This window comes from Quercus robur, chromosome 9, assembly GCF_932294415.1.
Source record: "Quercus robur chromosome 9, dhQueRobu3.1, whole genome shotgun sequence".
Lineage (NCBI taxonomy): Eukaryota > Viridiplantae > Streptophyta > Magnoliopsida > Fagales > Fagaceae > Quercus > Quercus robur.
Window position 1 is genome coordinate 21,873,038 of NC_065542.1, and position 23,537 is coordinate 21,896,574.

The window sequence follows — 23,537 nt, forward strand, 5'->3', positions numbered from 1 at the left end:
AAGGGCAGTTAACATTCCAGTCAAGATTTGTACCTTCTTCGGATTGCTTGGGGGCTTAAAGCGCTACACGACATCGATCTGATCGAGGTTGATCTCTATCCCGCGACTGGTGATTAGATAACCAAGGAACTTGCTAGCTCATACTCCAAAGGTGCATTTGTCCGCGTTTAGGTGTAACTTATGTTGTCAAAGCACTTTGAATACACCTTGAAGATCCTCTATGTGCCGTGCCTCCTGCTTACTTTTTACCACCATGTCGTCGATATATACCTTAACCGTACGCCTAATCTTGTCCTAAAACATTCCAGTCATCATTCACTGATATGTTGCCCCGGCATTCTTAAGCTCGAAGGGCATTATGGTGTAGTGGTAGTTTGCGTCCGGGGAGATGAATGCCGTCTTTTCTTGGTCCTCGGCAGCTAATGCAATCTGATGGTAGCCTTGAAAGACATCCAAAACACTCATCCTCGGGTGCCCATAGGTAGCATCTACTAATTGATCTATCTTTGGCATAGGGAATGGGTCATTGGGGCATGCTTGGTTCAAATCCGTGAAATCTACACAGACTCTCCATTTGCCATTCTTCTTTCTAACCACCACGGTATTTGCCAGCCACTCTGGGAAGAAGATTTCCTTTATCACCCCGGCCTTTTTCAACTTCCCGACCTCTTGCTTTACTGCCTCGACATGTTCCTTGGCCAACCTTCTTGGCTTTTTCTTTTTTGGAGGAAATGACAGGTCTACATTAAGTTTGTGGATGATGAACTCGGGATCAACCCCAGGCACCTTATACGTGCTCCATCCAAACAGGTCTACATTTTGCATCAGAAATAACAACATTTCTACCTTATCCTCATCCGTCATACGTGCCCCTACCTGAAAATACTAGTCAACATTTGGTAGTATCTTTACTCTGATTAATTGTTCGGCATAACCAGCCCCTACTCCCTTCCAGGGATTCTGTAATTGCTGTGAAGGGGTTTCCACGACGCTTTCCTTCTGCTCGGCCTGCTCATTCTTCCTATTAACCGCGGCCACTAGGCATTGCCTGGCCACTTGCTGGCTCCCCCTTACCACTGTCACACCCTGCTCAGTTGGAAATTTGACCTTTACATGCAAGGTGGACGGAATAGCCCCCATTGCATGGATTCACGGCCACCCCAGAATCACTTTGTATTGGGAAAATGAATTGACCACTATGAACGTTGTCATCACCTCCTTACCTTCCATATTTATGAGAAGGGAAATTTGTCCCTCAAGAGCGACCACCCTACCATCGAACCTGACCAACGGCATATCATACTTTGATAGGTCTTGATTTTTTAACCCTAACCCTTTGAATAGGTCCAGATACATTACAATGGCCCCACTCCCTTTTGACCAAGAAACTGCTTATTCTGGTTATTATTACCAACGCGTCGTTGTGTGGCTGGATTGTTCCCTCTAAATCGTCATCGCCAAAAGCGATGGGCTTCCGTCCAATCTTCATCTTTTTCTCAGGTGATTGCTCTCCTGCGCAATTTCCTGTGGATACTACGGTTAGTACTCCTCTTCTGGCTATAATCAGACCCTTCAGAGTAGCGTGGATGACTTCGATTACTCCCAATGGTGGTAGGAGAGGATTTCCCCTTTGTTAAGCACCCTAGCCTGTACCTTGATTTCCGGCATCCACCACAAGCTCCTTTAAATATCCTGCCTTCACTAGCTACCCTAGATGATCTTTTAATACCTGACATTGCTCGGTGGTATGACCCTTATCCTTGTGATATATACAATACAAGCTTTGGTTCCTCCGAGACGGGTCACCCCCTATCTTGTTCGGCCATCTGAAATACGGCTCATTCATAATCCGGTCTACGATCTTGTGCACCGGCTCTTTGAATGTCACATTCACCTCTCCCATTTGTACTTCTGGTTCTTGTATTCTTAGATTCTTTTAGGCCCGGGGCAGAAATTTGGGCTGTCGAGGACGATTCACTAGCAGGGCCTTACCCTTACTCTGCAGCCGATCATCTTCAAGACGTTTGTACTCCTCAATGCGCCTCATTAGCTGCCTCATACCCTCGGGAGGCTTCTTTGTTAGTGATTCCCGTAGTCCGGAGTTCTCGGGGAGCCCCATCCTAAAGGTGCTCGCCGTAATCTTTTCATTGCCTCCAGTTATCTCATTGTAAAGCTCCTAATATCGGTTGGCATAACTACAAAGGGTTTCGCCAACCCTCATTTTCATAGAAAGCAACGCGTCCATCGGTTACGGTACCCGACTGCAGGTCACAAACCAGACACCAAATTCTTGGATCAACTCGGAAAAACTGTGAATGGAACCCTTTCGTAACCCATTAAACCATCTCAATGCTATGGGCCCTAGGCTTGAAGGAAATACCTTACACATCAGCGCATCATTGTGAGTATGCAGAGACATCATTTGGATGTAATGGCTGACGTGCTCCATCGGGCCTGTTTTCCCATCATAGGAATTAAATGGTGGTTGGGTGAACCTATTTGGCATTGGGACCCGTTCAATGTCATCTGAGAATGGTGACTGAGTAGCTTTTCGTAAGGCGCGACTCATAGCGTCCATGGCTACATTATGTGACTGTTGCTTTTTTAGGGAATCCGAACCTCGGCCTTCATACTCCCGTGAACGTGAACGTTCCCTGTGCCGATGGGACTCTCTTGAATGCGAACGATCCTGGCATCTACGAGACTCCCATGAGTGAGGTTCCGGTGTCGATGGGAACCGGACCGATCGGACCCGGCACCAGAACGATCTCCTCCACTCATAGACCCCCCTGCTTGGTTATCTCAGCCCCTTCTTCAGTGTCTGCCCCTTGCCTCCAACTCCAAATCTCTTACAAGTCTATGCAACCGTTCAAGCTCCTCATCTCTCTCATCCAATTGCTTGTGCCCTGAAGCATCCGATATTGCCTGGTTCGTTTGGTACAACCCCTCTCTAAGGCCAGACTGTTCTTCCTCGTGTTCACGCTCCCTATCTTCATGCCTTTTTTGCCTTCGCTCCCGCCATGTGTATCCCCGACACGATCCCACTGAACCACTTTTAGTAGAACCTTCTGACCTTCTCCCGGACATCTTTTGGGCGTGAGTCTCAGCCAAATCACAGCTTTGCAGGAGATTCCCACAGATGGCGCCAATTGTGCGCACCCCAAATGAGTTTAAAAGGTCTGTCTTGTTCTTGGGTTCACAATATATTTGTAATGTGGGCTTTGGATTTCCTACTCTGGGTGATTCTAACCTAGGGACCCAGCAAGATCTCTCCAATCTTTGTATCGTTGTCCTTTCACTTTTTACGACTATTATTCTTGGTTCTCAACTTTCTTCCCCAAACTTTCTACAACCTCTTTCCTTTCCTTAGCCTCATATATTTATAGTCCAAAATTAGTGGAAAATCATGATTACTCTGATGGCTAGTGGGAATGGAGGTCCAATATTGTTATCGCTAAGTGGATGTTTAGTGAGGAGTGGGGTGTGGTAAGAGTGGCATTGGAACTAGTTCCCACTTCAAAGGGGGGGGTGATGTTTGGCGGCGGAATTTCTCAAGGAGTCGCCGAGCATTTGGGATATGGCCTTCCCGAGCAGACACATGCGTCGGAGTTGGGATGCGCCGGACAACTTCCCGGCCATGAAGTAATGAGCATATATTTTAACGACCGGTCCAACGGGTTCTGGGCCAAACATGAGGCCATAGGATCTACGCCCACGGCCCTAGTAGGCCTTAAGCCCAGTTTCTGACATGGGTGTTAGGGACCGTGGGTCATATGTAGAGCTGGGGTCTAAGGACCAAATGACTTTGGAGGCCCGGTGCTATACATGAATCATAGTGAGTTGGATTAGTGGTGGAATGATTGAGAAGTATAATTTGAAGAGAAAAACACTCCTTGGTCAAGTTCGAGGAAGGCCTGTTCTTATGTATATATCTCAGACTTGTACAAGTATTCAAAGTTCTTAGTTGCAACAAGTTCTTTTTCTTTTTCCGATCCCCTTCATGTAAAGGAGTCTTTTTCCCTTTATACTCCTTCTCCTCCTTCCATCTTAGCCTTTCACTTGTTGATCAAATAGCTAATCTTCTTGATACTTGTCCCATGAGAACCTTCTTAAAGTCTTTGTGAGTAGCTATAAGGCCGAAAGTCACTGTTCAGGCATCACCTCCACATTAATGCGGTCAGTTGGTTAGGTGCAGAGCATTCAATGTGGTGGTAGTAGCTTTCTTTCCAGATATTTCTCAATTCTCTGTTGACTCACCTCTCTAAAGCTTATCCCCCAAAACATGGTTGCCCCTTGCCTGGTACTTGTTGGGTGGTCAGACTTCAAACTTCCACCTTGTTTTCTGAGGAAGTTTGGCTCCTTGGACAACATCATTTACTTGTTATTACCAGCCCTTGTCCTCGGCCCAATAACCAACTTACCCTTATTAACACTTGGTTATCCTTGGGCTCTTCGGCATCCTCGGGTATGGCTCACAGCCCAATACCCTTATTGGAGTTTCTTATCCCCACAAAAACCACTTGAAAAATCCATGATTAGAAAGAGTTAATGTCAAGATAAAACGAAAATCTAATGTTTGATCTAGAGGAGCACCTACCAATATCTTCCCTTTAAACATTAAATTTTGAAAATTAGTACTTTTTATGGAAAATATAATTTTAAAGGTAGTACTTTGAACTACTCCTACCACTCCCAGTATCTTCCCTTTATTTTGGTCAATTTTTAGGTTTCGGGGTTATTTGGCTATTTTTAAGGTTTTGGGGGTATTTTGGTCATTTTTAGGTTTCAAGGTTATTTTGGTCAATTTTTAGGTTTTCAGAGGTATTTTGGTAATTTTTTTTATGTTTTCGGGGTATTTTGGTCTTTTTTGGGGGGTATTTTGGACATTTTTAGGTTTCAGGGGTATTTTGGTCATTTTTTGGGTTTCAGGGATATTTTTGGTCATTTATTGGGTTTTAATGATATTTTGGTAATTTTTAGGTTTCGGGGGTATTTTGGTCATTTTTTGGGTTTTGGGGGGGGGGGTTTGGTAATTTTAAGGTTTTGGGGGGTATTTTAGTCATTTTTTGGGGTTTGGGGGGGGTATTTTGGTCATTTTTTGGATTTTGGGAATATTTTGGTAATTTTGTAGGTTTTGGAGTTATTTTGGTAATTTTGAGGTTTTGGGGTATTTTGGTCATTTTTGAAGATTTTATAGTACTTTAGTCATTTACACTTTAGGGGCATATTGGTAATTTTGATAATTGGGTAATTGGGTGGGTTGGGGTTTATCCATAATAATTGGGTTGGATTGGGTTGGGTTGGGTTTGGGTTAGAAATAATTAGTTAAATGAGTTTTAATGGGTAAATGAGTTTTATATACCCAACCTAATTATGTCTACCCCAAACCCACCCAAATTCTAGTTCAAATCTTCTGTATCATTTTTTATGTACCGCTCTATGTTCCACCAATCACTCTACTTGCCATGTTTTCATTTTACTTTCCTTATTAAATAACTGAAGTTTAAAATGGAAAGCAATCATACATATGGTAAGTAGTGATTAATGGAACATAGAGTGGTATACAAAAAGTGGTACAGAGGATTTGCATTCCCCAAACACACCCATTTGACACCCCTACGCCATACTTAGATCTGGAATTCGACCGTCAGAAGGTTGGATTTAAAGAAAGGTGCGGTTAAAGTTTAGTTAAAGTTGGTCAAATCTGGACAAACTTAATAGATGGTCTTGAGACCGTTGGATTTGGTGAAACTAGGTTAAGTGGGAAGGTTTTTAGTGGGTTATTGGGTATCGACATAGTTGTTAGCAAATCTCAAAGAAGAAATAATTTTGCAAAATGATGAACATGATGTTAATATTGACTTAGATAGAGTTGATATGGCAAGATGATGAAAAAAAAATTTATTTTGGCTCATATATCATGTATTAACACTTCTAAGTTTAATCAATTTGAATATGCATGTTATAAATATATGTCAATTTGATTTATTTAGTTAGTTTTGCTAAATATTATTACATAATTGATGATTAAATTGGTTATTAGTTGAATATATTATGATTTTATAATGAGTATACCATTCATATATATATATATATATATGTATGTATCTATAATTTTTTTTATGTAATTTTATTAAGTATTTGTGTATCTTACGATACATGATACAGAAAAATAAAATATTGATTCATGATATGATTCGCATTTTGATAACTATGGGTATTGATTAGTATTAATTTTGAGTGAAATCAAAACTTTATTGATTTTTGTTATTCTATCGATTTCAAGTTTCAAATGGATAAAATTATGATTTGAGAGTATTTTGAAGCAACAAGCCCCCCCTTGTCTCTTTGTTTTTATTTAACATATTTGAGAGTATTTAATTACTTTAGAGGTTTCATCGTTATTTTGGTCATTGTATAAATTTGGGGGTATTTTGGTCATTTTAATTAGGTTAATGGTATTTTAATCATTTCAAATATTTTAAAGGAATTTGTGTCATTTTAAATATTTTAAGAGGCATTTGGAGGATATGATAAAAAAAAAAAATCATATTATATCAAAATTATTTTGGCCACATATTAGTGACGACAATCTTTTTCGTCATTAAAAGATCTCTAATAGCGATGACCTAATTTGTCAATAATATATAATCTAATTCCCTCCATTAATTCCCGCCACTTTTTGAGAGCGAAAATTTTTCCCTCCATCATATTTTGGTAGATATATTTGTGACGACATGTTGTGTCATTGCTAAAAGGTGACTATTAGTGATGACAAGTTATATCGTCGCTGATAGCCTTCTATTAGCGACGACCAATGTGTCTTCCCTAATAAAGAAAGCATGTACATAATATATTTACTATATATTTTTGGCCACATATCAGCGACGACACACAAGGTCGTCACTAAAAATGATTATTAGCGATGATGGATGTCGTCGTTAAAATAAATCTTATTTTAGCGACGGGAATGTCGTCGCTATAAAATTTATTGTCGTCGCTAAAAGTTTCCCTCCATTTTCCAAAAGTAAATAAAATTCCCTCCACGGCGTTAGCGGCGACTTATTAGCGACTACCTTAGTGTTGTTGCTACTATGCACTTATTAGCAATGACCATATATTATTGTTCGCTAATGTGTGCTTAATAGTGACGCCTTTTTGGTCGTCGCTAAAACATTGGTCGCAAAAGGCCAAAATTCTTGTTAGCATTGACAAGTCTTTGAAGTCTCGATCGTAATGGTGAACTACCGTTTGCAACAACATTTTTTTTCATAGTTTGTGAATTCTTTGGGGAAAAAACTTGTTTACTAATAAGCAAATATCAATTTCTAAGAAGATTTATTTTTTCTCTCAAAGATGTAGGACTAAACTAAAAATAAGCAACTTAATTATATATTTACTAAACCAATGATTTAATTTTTGTAACTTAAAATTGATATTTTATTGCAGTAATAAAAAAATCTAATAAATAATGATAATTGTAAAGTCATCTTGCTAATGGCAAAAAAAAAAAAAAAAGAAAAAGAAAAAAAAATCCAAAGAATCCGTTAGGTGGAGTTAGAAATTTCAGAATTTTCATATAACATATGAAACATATAATTATAAATTTATAATAAATAAGTCTACTTTTTTTATTTTTTATTTTAATTTTTTATAGCATATATGTCCTTTTTATGAGGAATTTGCTTTTTTTTTTTTTAATAGTATGAATGAATTATTTTTTTTTGGAATAAGTATGTTGGCCGCGACATATATGGGTTAGGTGGCCATTTTAATTTTGGGAGAGTCAAGCATGAGTTTTTTGAACCAAAATATTCAAATAGTATCTACTATTATATAATAAAAAAATCCAAGGGAGTCACCCCCATTGATCTCTTCTGATCTAAATGATGTCTTTGGCACAAGTCTTTGGACTCATTTCATTAGATGAAGAAGATTCTAAAATCTCTATAAAGTGGAATTATCCTAAAAGATCATGAATGTTGGGTCACTTGAAAAGAGAAAAGTATAACGCACCCATATAAAATTTTATTATGAGTGGATTGTATTCATTCGACAAATATTGATCAAGACATGTTTATATGGACTATCAAAGAAAACGTGGCATCAATATGAGCACATAATCCATATAATGATAAGTGTGAATTTTTATTTTATTTTATTTTTTTGAATCAGTGTGAAAAATACTTTGAGAAAAGCAACAAGTGCGTGAATCTCGTGTATGCATATTCTGGTGTTACACTTTGATTGATGGAAATTTATGATCTCTGTAGCTCATCGACATTCTAGTGTTATTGCATCGTCATAATATCTATAATCACAATTCAAAATTCTCAAAATTGATTCTCCAGGCCAATATTTTCTCTTCAAAAGTAATATATATTCTTGCTCATCATCTTTACAAAAGTCTTGCTGATAGAACCTGTCTGCCATCTAGCAAATTGTTCATAGTTTTCGGTAAAGAAGACGTAAAATTGTTACATCAACATGATATCAACGTTGATGAGCAATTAATTAATGAACTGATGGCGACGTAATTGTGTGTATTTTATGATAAATGTGAGTGTGTATTAGTTAGTTTAACTTGTAAAGTTTATTACTGTTTAGTAAAAGATTTGGAATTTGCACTCTGCCTACATTAAAAACTTATTGGTGTTACGACCTGATGACGAAGAATAACTATCATGGAACAGTGAATTGAAATTCTATCGTATAAGTGACTAGCTCTTAGATACTTTATTGTCTTAGTTATCGCATTTTTCAGGGTCATGATCCTGAAAAAAAGGCAATAAGTAAGACAATAATTAAGCACAAAAATTAAGTTAACTTGATCAAGTTAACTTAATTTTTGTGCTTAATTTTTGTGTGGTATAAATGAGGGAGAATAAAAAAATAGGGTGGGGAGTATGATGGTTGGTGGGTTTGAGAGAGACAGTAGGATCACATGGCTTGGATTTGAAGAAGTCTAGCGGTGGTGTGGATCTAGCGATGGAGGTTGGCCTTGACTGGCAACGCTGATTTTATCGTGGCCAATGGTGAAGAAGGTTGGTGTTAGTAGTGTGTTAGGTTTTATTTGTTTATTTAGGGTAATTAAAAATGAAAATGTATAATGGTAAGATTTAATTAAATAAGTAGCAATGTAATATGTTTTTATTGGTGGAGTTGAATTTATCACGTACACGAAGGTAGATGGTGGCATGTGTAATGTGGGATTACGTACGGGAGTATTGTAAACATTGATTAACATTAAAGGCATGAAAAGATCATTCTGCAAAGTTATCTATTTTTTTTTTGGATAAAAGGGAAAGTCTTGGAGAGAGGTCTTTTAATAATATACCATGAAGCTATTTCGGGTTTTAGCTATTTCTTTTAGCTGAAATTTTTGGGTTAAAAATAGTTTTTTTTTTTTTTTAATATTATTATTATTATTATTTTTATAATGCTGATGTGTAAAAATGTGGGAATTTTAAAACAAATCAAATATTGGTCAAGTTTCGATTTTATAGTATATATAAATTAGACACCTTAGCAAAACACAAAAGTCTTCTTGCCATTTGCTTAGGCAGAGACTTACGCTGAAGAAAAAAAAAGAAAAGGCTGAAGGGAATTAATTGAGGCCATTCGGTCATTTGGTTATAAGTGAACGATCAAGAGAGAGAGAGAGAGTTGTGTGTTGAGAAGAAAATAGAGGGATAAGTGCAAAATCTTGTCACATGTGAGAGATAAATAGCGTGTGTGAGAGTAAAAGAAAAATAACGAAATTTTTCTTTAGTCATGAGTTATATATATTATATACACAAAAGATTTATTATAATTGACTTGATAATAGTGAAATTATTAGAAGTTTGTTTCATAATTTTTCTCTTCAAGGAGAAAAAATTTACTTCGTAAATCTTTTTGTTCTTATAGCTGTATTTCTGTCATGCTTAATAAAATTTATTTTCATTTATATATAATTATCCCAACACGCTATGTTAGTGAATTAATGGGTAATATCAAAAGTTAAAAATTTGCTTCGAAGCTCAGTCCTTGAATTGGAATTTTATTTAACATTTTTATTCTTTTAACCTTTCAAACTTTCATATCTCTCCCCTACGTGGTAATTGCACCGTGCAATAGTTGCAGATATGGGACCACGTCCCTTTCCACACCGTGAGAGGATGAAATCATGAAATACCATAAAAATTCAATCTTGTATTCTTCTAAAAAAAAATATTAAATCTTGTAAACTCAATAGTCAACTGTACCTTTATTTGAATTCATAAAAAAAACTACACCTTGATTTGAAGTGGATTAATGATATGCCTTTTGTTGGAGATAATAATTTGGTTAGCTTGATGTGGATATTCTTAGAATATACTCCCTCCGTCCCACTTTGTTTGTCCTGTTTGAAAAGTCAAATTTTTTAAGGGAACATTATTTATTGTCTTGTCTACCTTTTAAAAATATACAAGTTTCCAAAACTAACCTTAAATAAATTTATCAAAAAATTGAATTAGTAAATTAATAGGGGTATAATAGGAACATTAGTAAATTAATGACTTTTATTTTTAGAAATAAGACAATATTTTGAGACATCTCAAAATGGAATAGAGGACAAACAAAGTGAGATGGAGGGAGTACCTTTTTCAAATCTTTAATTTGACTTAACAAGTATTTGTAGGGTAAATTTTCAAGAAGGCAGAACCACTGGGCCTTGTGCCTGAGTGGTACCTGGACCTTAGTGCCTTGTCAAGCTTGGGGGTTCGATCCCCCTATAAACCAATTACCCAGCCAAAAAAAAAAAAAAAGGCAGAAAATTAAATTTCCCTTTTCAACCAAGAAGAAAATTCAGTCTGAGGACTCAAAGAAATGTTCTGGATATTTTCCTATAAAATATTATGGTTGGACAGCTGATTATGATTGGAGGCCGACCATTTGAGTATCCCAAGAAGATTACTTTAAGATAAGAAATCATATGCTTTTCTAATTTGTGTGGTGCCAATTAACAATTTAAAAAACAAAACAAAAACAAAAACGTTACTTAACTTATCCGCCCTTTTTTACAATTTATAGTGCTTATACAAGTGAAGCAATATGGGGGGAATTTTTAGAAAAAAGAAAAAAGCATGTTCCCATCGTCTCAAATCAAATGTATCTTTATTACATGCAAAAAAAAAAAAAAAAAAAAGTTTATTTTTTAAACAACATGCATCTTGTTATGGCTCGTAGCAGGATCAATTAAAACTTGATAAGAACCTTCACACAATCAGGTTGCTTCAAGTTCTCAAATGCTTTATCTATATCTTCTACTAAAACTTCATGAGTCAAAAGTTCATCAAGTTGGATTTCCTGTGAAAAAAAAAAGAGTAAATCAGCATTTCAAAAGTTCCCAAAATTTGACATGATTAGTAAATATTAGTTATTATAAAACATATTTTACACAATATAATTGGAAGCTCTCAATTTTTCCATCTAAAAAATTAAAGCATAATATCAGTGTTATCCCTAACCAAGGGGGAGGGGAAAAAAAATACATGGGAAAGGAAATAAAAAGGAGTGGAAAAATGTTAAAGGTATAGATACTACTAATTTGCACTACTCTTAGCTAGCATCACTTAAAAGTAGTACTAGCAAATAGTAGAACTGCTGCTAAATATTATAATAAATTAGAAATATACATTATATTATAAGTTGATGCTTTTTGAGCCAAGATAACAAGTTCTATGTATTTTTTTTGATAAGCAGATAATAAGTTCTATGTACGTATAACATGAAGCAGCCACATTTATTAGTAAGCAATGTAATTAAAATTCACCTTATTTTTGCATTTGTCTATTATAAAAGGAAGGTCAGTTTTGAATTTGAGCCCTCCAAGAATGCTACCCTTCAAAGTTCCACCAAACAAGAGGGAAATGAAATTGACCTGGACAGTCTGATCATTTCCTGCCCCAATTACTAATGTTTGTCCTTTTCCCTGATCACCATGCATGCACAACCGATAAACATGGTTATAAATAAATAAAAAATTTTACTACTTCAATAAATTATTTTACAATATTTTTACAAACTATTAATGTGACTAACTTTTACTAATTCTTATTTGAGTCCATCTCAAATATTTTTTTTTACTTACTAATAATCACTCATTACATGTGTACATCAACTATTTGTAAAAAATATTGTGAAATAATTTGTATTTCTAACATTATAAAAAAAATTAGTGTCGGCAATTAATGTATATAGGTGTAATTTTCTTTTTAAAAAAATATAAAAAAGTGTAGAAAGAGAGGGTTGTAACCCCTACGTGTCCAAGACACCGTGAAGAAAGACAGACACTAACGCGTTCACTTACAAGAATTAGGCGATTCAAACCCAGTTGGCACAAAGCCTGGTCACTAGACCATCTGCTGTATTTATTTATTTATTTATTTTCAATTTGAGAAATATAAAGGGGAAGGAGATGAGTTAAGGGAATACACTTACACGTCAACACCAAAACTGCATGCAATAGTTAGTGTTGCGGAGCAAGTGATAAACCCCTTCTCAATATCATACCTTATCGATGTGATATGACCCAACAACACAGAGTATTTTTTCTTTTTTCATTAATTATTATATGAATATAAAAGACACTACAAAAAACGCGTTTGGAGCTGCGTTTTTTCAAAAATGCAGCTTTAGGGTGCTGTTTGAGCTGCATTTTACAAAAACACAGCTTCATCACTGGACGTATAGCTGTGTTTAGTAAACGCAGCCATAGACTCGCTCTGAAGCTGCGTTTTGTGATGTTGAGACTACGTTTAGCTGGGTAGGACTAAAGCGGCGTTTTAAAAAACGCAACTTTAGACCCATCCAGAGAATTCAAATTTACATGTTCTAGAACATGTAAATTTGAATTTAGAGACGTACCATTTTTGTGGCTTGGAGGGCTTCATTGATCAAGGGAGCAACCCCAGTGCACTCAAAGAAATAATCCACACCCAATCCACCTGTTAACTCTTTGATTAGCTGGGAAATAGATTTATTATTATCGTTAGGGTTTATAAAATCAGTCATTCCAAAAGCTGTTCCTTTTGTTTTTTTCCTCTCATTTGTGTCAATGCCAATTATCTTTGCTGCCCCTTGCACTCTCGCCCCCTGTATGGCCTGCAATTTACAAGGACATAATTTTAAACTTCCTTCATCCACCATTCGAATATTAAAAGAAAAAGAAAATAGAGATTTTTTTTTTCTTTTCTTTTTTCACTTTCTGGTAGGTAAACTGCATGCACTGATAAAACTTCAACAAGGTACAGCCATAAAAAAAAAAAAAAAAAAAAAAAAAAAAAAAAAAAAAAAAAAAAAAAAAAAAGAGAGAGAGAGAGAGAGTCCAACTAATTCAACAATCTCATCAAGAATAGATCAAGTTATGCAAGTTTATGTTCAGAAAAATAAAATAATTGCCTATACAAGTCTACTTATATACGTTGCAAAGTTAAAAATTAAGGGAATCGGAAAACTATGGGACATATATATATATATATATATTTTATGTTAGAAGTGCACATGATAATGTCATATCTCTTTATAGTTTGTACTACAAAAAATTGGACAATGTTGTGACTTTCTTTTTTCCCTTGAGAAATGTTAGCAAATGCCTAAGGTTATTGGTCTAGAAATTATTTTTAGAAACATTTTATGGGAAATAAAAGTAATTAATTTTTTTGTCAACTTTTTTATATTTCCCATAAAAATAATATTAAAACTTTTCTAATATGATTATTAATAATTGTCCTTAGAACACCAATTAACATGACCCAATTTGAATTATTTGCTTTGAATTTGAAAGACTAATTATCCAAAATCGTTTTGTCCCTTTGGCCTTTAGGACATGAGTTATAGAGTAACAACCTTATGTCACCCTTCGTCATGTTTTCCTCTCTACATATAAATTTATTATATAACATAAATATGCTAGAACAAATTTTAAGTCTAACACATTTTTCTTCAACAGTGTGAATGTAATTATTAGGACACTTTGATGGAGTTGAAGCTCTATACGGACAGTTTGACACCGAACCAACCTTCCCTTTGTGTTGTTATGGGTCCAATTGCTAGGATAAAGTCGAAAGCTCAAATAGACTATAACTTGTTTAAACCCCCAATTTTAAAAACATGGCTTAATTGCTTTTACTCTTTTTCCCCAAGGATCATGGGGCATTTTTTCCATCACCCATAAACCATTCGCAGCTTTCTTAATCTATTTAATTAGTGACTGTGACTATGAGGCCTGAGCGAATTTCTTATCCTTCTATGTATATATCTGCGGTGGTTTGTTTTTCTAGTTATTGTTACAATATTCTAGTGAGGAAAGTATACCATGTAGTGGGTATATGCAGCATCTCTCTCATAGTAGGTGAGTTTTACAAATCAATGAGATCTATTTACTGCGAGAGAGATATCTTATATACCCACTATAGGGTATACTTTTTCGTTCTAGTGGGGGACGTATTGAAACTCGATCAGATATAATCATTAACTTACTACAAAAACAAAAATGAATGATGACAGAGAATACTTTCTTCACTATCTAACAAGTTGGTGATTGAATAACATCGCTTTTAACCCCTCAATAATCACTACCAAAAAAAAGGGGTTTATATTGGCGCTTTAAAAACGCCGTTATAGGTCTCTAAACTGCCAGCATAGGTCCAGTAATTGAGTTATACTGGCGCTTTCTATGCCGGAACTTTCTAGTGTCGGTTTTGAACCATCACAATATTAATATAATTTTTTTTTATAATGCACCAATCAAAATACTACACCGTCAGTGAAAAATTATGAGAGAGAACACATATATACATACCCCTAAGCCCACAGCACCAAGACCAAGAACAGCCACAGTTGATCCGCTTTCAACCTTAGCATCCTTCCATGCAGCCCCAAATCCAGTAGAAAATCCACATGAGAGGAAGCTAGCATGTGGAAGAGATATAGTTGGATCAAGCTTGACAACGTAATTAGTGTCAACAACCATGTACTCGGACCATGTAGAGCAAGTAAAAGCGTGATACAACCTCTGGCCTCTAATAGACATCCTTGAAGTTTCATCAGGCATAAGACCACTTGTAGGTACAGGGTATTTGAGGCATAAATTGGTCTTTCCTGACAAACAATTCTCACAGTCTTCACACTCCCCTAGTGATGTTGGAATCACAAGATCTCCTTCTTTTAGATCTTTTACTTCCTCGCCAACGCTCTCTACCACACTGCAATTGCATATTTTAATTAGTAATGATAGTCACACACACTCTTTATACACACTGCTGCATGGAGTGAAATCTTGTTTTTAAAATATAATTTAAAAAAGGAGCATGTATCAAGTGTAATGAAGCCCGAGTATGCATTAACATTTTCCCTATTTTAATCTATAAATCAATATGTTTGCTAGACCAGTTATTATAACATCAATTTGTTCTTCTTTGATTTAAAAAAAAATATGTTAAATCGATGCAATGTCGATTCCATAGTAAATATATTTTTTTCCTCGTTAGAAATCCAGCACTTTGTATATTTATTATATATATATATATATATATAGTAAAATGTATATTAATCTTTAAAATAGTCATATATAAAACGTTTGTGTCTTCAGTTAAAGTGTTGTTATTGGTTAATTGAGAGCTTACCCAACACCTTCGTGTCCTAGAACCCGAGGGAAAAGGGGCTGTAGATCAACAAATTAATGATATCATACCCTTCAGCCAAAAGAAAACGAGTTGAAAGTAAATTTAAATAAAAACAGTTGTGAAGGAATTGAATACTAACAATTGGGAACCCTTTGATGAATATGAGGTCTGTGTGACACACACTAGCACATAGGATCTTGACGCGAACTTCAGATGATTTTGGTGGCTCTACTTGTATCTCTTCCACCTTCACCGGTTCCCCATTTCCCCAACACACCGCCGCTATATATCACACATTCACACCCCATTGTTGAACAAATTAGAGATCGAGAGAGATAAATTTATAAATACCAAAAGGGAAAGAAAAAAAAAAAACGTTTTAAATCTTATAATTCAAAGTGTAACAAATTAAACCTGAAGTTTTGCAGATTACTTTTTTTAAATTTCAGAATTTAATTTTATTACTTTTAGAATTATAAGTTTTAATTTATTTTTTAGAAATATTAAAATTTAATTTATTACTTTTATTTAATTTACACAAATTTTCAATCCAAAAAAAAGAACATATTATTTCATAAAATTAAAAAAAATAAAAAAGTAAAGTAATTATTGGATGCAAAGCACCGTGTGGTCCAGCCCACATGCCTTGTCAAATCGCAAAGCTGTGTAAGTGTGTGAGACACGCTGAAGAGAAAAGAAGGAAAAGAAAAGAAAAGAAAGGCCATTCGGCCATGAGTGTGATTGAGAGAGAAACACACTGAGTAAGAGCATTTCTAATAGTTTCAGCTATTTTTGTATCGTTTGAATGATGAACAGTACTATTTAGCTTTTATCTATTTATTTTTTTAAATATATTTTTAACAGATTTTCTATCGCATTCTCTATTTCATTTAAATATTATTTCTTTATTCATTCTTTATTATTTGTTTATCATCATTTATTTTTTCTATATTTATTCCCAACAATTATATTTTTCAATAAAAAGTGTTATGTTTACAATATTTTTCGCAATACTTTCACAAGAATTGTAACAAAATCTTATATGAAAAGTTGTTACTAATTCTAATTTGAATCTACCACTGAAATTATATTTTTACTCACCAATATTAGCTAATAACAATATGTTACTTAAAATTTATTGTGAAAATATTGTAAAAATATTATGGTAGTATTACCATTCTTTCTCATCCATATGTTTCCTTTTTTTTTTTTTTTTTCTCTTGTTTTTTATGCACCACACACGTATACCCGTAACCCAAATATCTCATCCTCTCCTCTCTTTTTTTTTTCTCTACTTTCCACTTCCAGAACTTCTCTCTCTATTTCTTTCTTCAGCTCTCTCCTTTTCTTCTCTTTTTCTTTTCTTTTTCTACCATTATTTTCAAACACACACAAACACGTATGGAGAGAAAGGAGAAATCGCCCTTACTCCACCACACACATACGTCTCTATTTGTTGTTGTTATTGTTGTGGGAAGAAACAAATCAAAAAAGAAAGAGAAAGAAGTGATAAAATATTAAGTGTTGGAATTTATTAATGAAAAAAAATCAGTTGCTAATCTACAGTAGCCCATCAGACTTGATGGGTTACTGTTCATCAGCCAAAAAAAAATCCAAGTTTACCAAATCTGTTGGAGTATGAACAGTGCACAAATTCTCCAAATTTTAGCTAATATACCCGGATACACAACCTGTTGGAGATGCTCTAAGGGCTGAAGCAGAGAGTGTGAGTTCCATAGAGTGAGCGAAAAACACAAAGTGATATTCAGCCATTTAAGGTGCAGTCCGTGTGAAGAGATAGAGAGAAACATGGTGAGAGTGTAAGAGAGTTAAAAAAAAAATATATTTTTTTCTTTGCTTAAATTATACACAAGGAAGATAAATTGGTAGAGTTTTGATAGAGTTTTTGAGTGCTACAACCATGGAGAGTTGGAGTATTTAGAGGAAGATTTTGCTACTGGCTTTGAGAGGTTATGATTTTCCCCAACAGTAATAACATAAATCTACAACAAACATATAAAGGAATTTATCTATGAAAAGGAATAAAATAACAAGAGTAAGGTTGGGGGCAGGAGGAGTGGTTCCCTTGTTGGCTAAATGACTGAAACGTTGGGTACGTACTGCATCTTCTGATATCGGATGTTCTTACTAAGCCATATACGTATAGGAAATGAATCGATCGATGTTTATTTGTCTAAAAAGAAACTCTTATGTAAAGGTTAAATTCAGGCATACCTTTGCATGTAATGCTTAGTAAGTCCCTCTTCGACATTGCCAGAGCTATCCAAGCTAATCAATGCAGTTCAATTTGAGTTGAGAGCTGTGTGTGTGTGTGTGTTGCGGGGTAGATGAGAAGCTGGTACCACAAATAAATATGCAAACTTTGTCATAATTGCATGTGTAAGTGTGATAGTGATACACAACTAACTATATAATTGTTTGTCATTCTCAAAAAAAAAAAAAACTATATAATTGTTTGTGTATCACTGGTAGAGAGAAATGCTAAGGACACAATAAATATTAGTACTTTTGTCACAACTCGTGTATTTATATGAAAAATCTCTTGTGCAACAAAATGAGTAACAAAAGTTGTGGGACTTTTTGGGTCCATTTGTTAGTGGAGTTTGAGTAATGTTGTTTGTATTTTTTTGAAATATGTGTGGGTGAAAAAGTATGTGAAAATGTGTCTAATGTTGTTTAAAAACTAAAAATATGTGTTTAAAATGCTCTACCAAACGGGGCCTTTATCTTCTTAGCATTTTCCATCACCAGTATTATTGGTCATTTTCTTGCACATGATTCTACATGTAATAATAACATACCTAATAGTATGCTTAGTAGGTATATTCAATACTACTGAGTGTGCGTTTGAATACTGTTTATTTTGTTAAAAACTGAAAATAATAAAATTTTTTTTTATTATGGTTCATTAATGAATTTACTATGCATTTGTCTTGATGCACTGTTCATAGGTTTATTAATGAATTTACTGTGCATTTGCCTTGATATATTGTTGAGACATAAACAGTGCACAGGACTAAAAAAATAAAAAATAAAATAAAAAAAGGGCAAAAAATGTAGATGGAGAGGCGCTGGACGTGGACGCAGCTTACGCAAACGGAGCTTGAGTGTGGGTTTGGATTCGGCTGAAACCCACGTTTTGCGTTTTGCATTTTAACTTTTTTTTTTTTTTTTTTCTTTCCCTGCAGGCATTACTGCTTTAGGGGACAACAGCATTGTTGAGCACTGTTCATACACTGTTTAGCACTGTTCACAGATTAAAAAAATATTAAAAATGGGTCCCACGGTACTATTCACACATTTAAAAATTATTTTGATACAGTATTTTCAGTTTTCAGTTTCAGCAACAATAAGTTCAATCCAAATAGATCCTGAGTGTGTAATGGATAAGCTGAAGTCATAATTGAACATCTTGTGTGTTCAATATATATATTTTTTTCTTAAAAAGAATGGAAAAAGGTTAGGGAATCATGTAATAATAACATACCTAATAGTATGCTCAGTAGGTACATTCAATACTACTGTCTACTGGTGGGACATAAATCGAAGTAGGGAGGGTGATACAAAAGATTTGAATTTATCACGTACACGAAGGTTGGTGGCATGTGTAATGTGGGATTACGTACGGAAGTACTATAAACATTGATTAACATTAGTTGATTGTTGGAAACTAGAAGGCATGTAAAGATCATTCTGCTGTTGGGTCACGACTAAGGATTTTTTTTTTTTTTTAAAGATACAAGGGAAAGCATGTATATATATATATATATATATATATATACACACACACATATCTATATTACATATAAGAGGATTTTCTTCTTTCAACTGTAATTTTATATGGTTCAAAAATTCCCTCATTAATGAAGGATAGTTTCATTTAGAAATAAAGTCATAAATGTCAAATAACAAATTTTATTTTAAATTTAAAAAGAGAATTCTTAAAATTTATGATTTTTTTTTTCGTTCAAAAAAGAAATTACTGTTATTGCTTATTTCTAAAGTTTGTTATTTTATTTGTTTTAAAAAATAAAAATATATATTTCTAAATTATATTAGATGCAAATTATTAACCTTTACCCAAAAAAATAGAAAAACTTCTGAACAATTGGAGTAGTGTATATATATATATATATATATATATGCAGCAATTGGAGTAGGGCAAGGATAGGTTCCTTTCATGGTTAGAGATAGAGACGTGAAGCAAAGTTATCCTCCTTTTTTTTTTTTTTTTTTTTTTTTTTTTTTTTATCTTTTTATTTTTTTTTAAGGATGCAAGGGAAAGTCTTGGAGAGAGGTCCTTTAATAATATACCATGAAGCTATTTGTGACATTAGTTTATAAGTTGTGTTTTTGGGTTTTAGCTATTTTTTTTGGCTGAAATTTTTGGGTTAAAAATATATATATTTTTTATAATAATGCTGATGCATAAAAATGTGGGAACTTTAAAAAAAGTCAAATATTGGTCAAAGGTTTCGATTTTATAGTATATATAGATTAGATACCTTAGAAAAACACAAAAGTCTTCTTGCCATTTGCTTATGTAGAGACTTCACGCTGAAGAAGAAAAAAAGGCTGAAGGGAATTGGTTGAGGCCATTCGGCCATTTGGTTATAAGTGAATGATCAAGAGAGAGAGAGTTGTGTGTTGAGAAGAAAATAGAGAGATGAGTGCAAAATCTTGCCGCATGTGGGAGATAAATAGTATGCGTGAGAGTAAAAGAAAAATAACGAAAATTTTCTTTAGTCATAAGTTATATATACACAAAAGATTTGTACGGGCATGATATAGAGGCCCAACCCATCAATTTCAGTATACCTAAGAACCCTGAGCCTAATAACGGTTAGTAGGACACATCGGTATAGAAATCAGCTACATATCGGTGACATGACTGTTTGGTAACGATAATGCCTTGGGGGAAATTGCTTGCTGAGAACCAATAGATAGTGGGTGCAAGTTTCAAGATAGTCACATTTGTCTTGAGAAGTGGGTATTATCTAGTCAGGAATATATCCCAAAAGGGCCCCACCCACCTAAAAAGCTTGCCCATCATCATGACAATCCCACTAAGGTTCAACTTTGACCTACTTGGTAAAATAATTTGTGTCGACCAGTAGATACTTTTTGTTTCCTAGTGCTTTAGGGAAAGAACCTACAATATCCAAACCCCATTGAGCAAAAGGCCAAGGGCTGGAAAGAGGATTAAGAACTCCCCTAGGCTGGTGAACGTTTGGAGCGAATCTCTGACACTGGTCGTATTTTCTAACATATTCTTGCGCTTCTTTTTGCATCCCTGACCACCAGTATCCTTAGGTAATGGCTCGGTGAGATAGGGATCTTCCCCCCGTGTGACTTCCATAGATTCTTTCATGTAGTTCCTCTAGGAGTGACTCTGATGTCTCGGGATATACACAAAGCAGATATGGCCCAGAAAACGAATGTTTATACAACTTTTTGTCCTCGGAAAACCAAAACTGAGGAGCTTTCCTTCGTATTTTCTCAGCTTCTGCTTTCTCCTCAGGCAATATATCCCTTTCGAGGAGTAGCAGTATAGGGTCTATCCAGCTCGGCCCTAAATTGATTTGATGGATCTGGAGCAAATCTTTCTTCGTTGGGGTGGGGATGCATAAATCCTCGACAATTATCACTTGGGGAAAATTCTATGCCGAGGAAGTGGCAAAGGTAGCTAAGGAATCTGCATGAGTATTTCCACTTCTAGGGATATGTGATAAGTCAAAGGATTCAAATTTTGTCTGTATACGCCTAACTTGACCCAAATATTCTTGCATTCTTGTATCTCGGGCTCCCAATTCCCCTTTTACCTGGCTTACGACCAGTCTTGAATTTGAGAACATTTCCATTACCCTTCCACCCATTTTTTGGACCGTTGTCATTCCCATCAGCAAAGCTTCATATTCCGCTTCGTTGTTTGTAGCCGAGAATCCCAATCTCAAGGACTTTTCAATGGTGATCTTTTCAGGGGATACCAGAACTAGCCCCACTCCTGCTCCCCGTTGGTTTGCTGCTCCATCCACATATACTTTCCAGGATGAGGTGTCTTGTGTGGAGATTAGGCCAACCGATTTTTCATCCATGCCATGTTGCTTCACCCCTACTTCTTCTGGAAGTTTAGCAAACTCGGCTACTAGATCGGCAAGGACCTGGCCTTTCACAGAAATACGAGGCATATATTTGATGTCAAAAGCCCCTAGAATTGTGCCCTATTTAGAAATCCTCCCGACATAATCCGCGCTTCGAAGTATGAATTTGAGCGGTAATTGAGTTAGAACAACCACGGTATGGGCCTGAAAATAATGGAGGAGTTTTCGTGTAGCATGCACTATTGCCAAGATGGCCTTTTCCAGGGATAAATACCATACCTCAGTTTCATGAAGTGACTTACTTACGTAATAGACTAGTTTTTGATGCCACTGTCTACTCGTATCAAAACAGAACCTCGTCCACCTCAGGACTGGACATGATTGGCGACCAAGATAGATACTTTTTCAACTACTGAAATGCTACAACACACTCCTCGGTCCATTCAAATCTTTTCCATTTATGCAGTAAAAGGAAAAAGGGTTTGCACCTATCAGCTGACCTGGAGATAAATTGATTCAAAGCAGCAATCATCCATGTCAGTTTCTGGACCTCCTTGGGGTTCTGAGGTGTTTGCAAGCCGTCAATGGCCTTAATCTGATTTGGGTTCACCTCAATTCCCCTGTGAGTCACCATGTAGCCCAAGAACTTTTCGGAACCTACACCAAATGAACACTTTGAAGCATTCAGACGTAACTTGTGCTTTCTCAAAATTCCAAAAATGTTTGTAAGATCTCCCACATGCTCAGACACCACTTTGCTCTTTACAATCATATCATCAATATAGACTTCAATGTTCCTGCCTAATTGTGGTTCGAACATTTTAGTCATCATCCGTTGATAAGTAGACCCTGCATTTTTCAAACCAAATGGCATCACTTTGTAGTGATAGCTTCCAATGGGAGTGACAAAAGCTGTCTTTTCTTGATCGTCCAATGCTAACGGTATTTAGTGATATCCTTGGAAGGCATCCAAAAAACTCATCCGAGGATGATCGACCGTTGCATCCACCAACTGGTCTATCCGAGGCATAGGGAAAGGGTCCTTGGGACAGGCTTTATTGAGGTCCGTGAAGTCCACGCACACACGCCATTTTCCAGTCTTCTTTTTCACCACCATCGTGTTGGCTAACCATTGAGGATAAAAAACTTCCTTGATAGCCCCTACCTGCTTGAGCTTAGTTACTTCATTTCTGACAGTCTCAGCGTGCTCTTTTGACAGATGTCGAAGTGGCTGTCTTTTTGGGGTGATGGAAGGGTTAACATTTAGATGATGATAAATGAAACTTGGGCCTATACCTGGGGCTTCATATGCGCTCCACGCGAACACATCAACATTTTCTCTGAGGAATTTAACCAATTGCTCCCTCTCCTGCAAAGGCAGTTTAGCTCCAACTTGAAAGAACTTCTTCGGATCATCACCAACGATTACCCTTTCTAGATCTTCACATTTCGCCTCGTTGGCTAGTCCATTGAAGGGCAACGTCTGGGTTTCTGATTGCTATAAACCACTATCAACGGTGGTCGAGGTCTCTACCTCAGGCTGATGTTGGATGGTCGCTACCAGGCATTATCGAGCTGCAGTCTGATTTCTTACTATCTCCAAAACTTGGTTTTCGGATGAGTACTTCATCTTCTGGTGAAGAGTAGAGGAGACGACCCCCAGGGTATGAAGCCAGGGTCTGCCCATAATGGCCCAGTAGGGAGAGAAAACATCTACGACGATGAAGTCTACTTCCACCACATCTGTGCCGTTCTGCATAGGTAA

At 35.7% G+C, this 23,537-nt stretch overlaps 1 protein-coding gene across 2 annotated transcripts; it reads right to left on the minus strand.

Moving 5' to 3' along the window:
* Positions 1 to 11,007: 11,007 nt before the first annotated feature.
* LOC126699556 (8-hydroxygeraniol oxidoreductase-like) lies at positions 11,008 to 18,055 on the minus strand. 2 transcript variants are annotated; one of them, XM_050397456.1, is made up of 7 exons: positions 17,886 to 18,055; positions 15,790 to 15,932; positions 15,651 to 15,688; positions 14,828 to 15,230; positions 12,892 to 13,128; positions 11,798 to 11,956; positions 11,008 to 11,331 (listed from the first exon to the last, which is right to left on the minus strand). In XM_050397456.1, the coding sequence occupies exons 1-7, from the start codon at positions 17,920 to 17,922 to the stop codon at positions 11,221 to 11,223; spliced, it is 1,128 nt and encodes a 375-aa protein (XP_050253413.1). In that variant the 5' UTR covers positions 17,923 to 18,055; the 3' UTR covers positions 11,008 to 11,220. The 2 variants fall into 2 exon arrangements, with proteins under 2 accessions (XP_050253413.1, XP_050253414.1); XM_050397457.1 differs by lacking the exons at positions 15,651 to 15,688; positions 15,790 to 15,932 and having other exon boundaries at positions 17,886 to 18,032.
* Between the last annotated feature and the right edge of the window lie 5,482 nt (positions 18,056 to 23,537).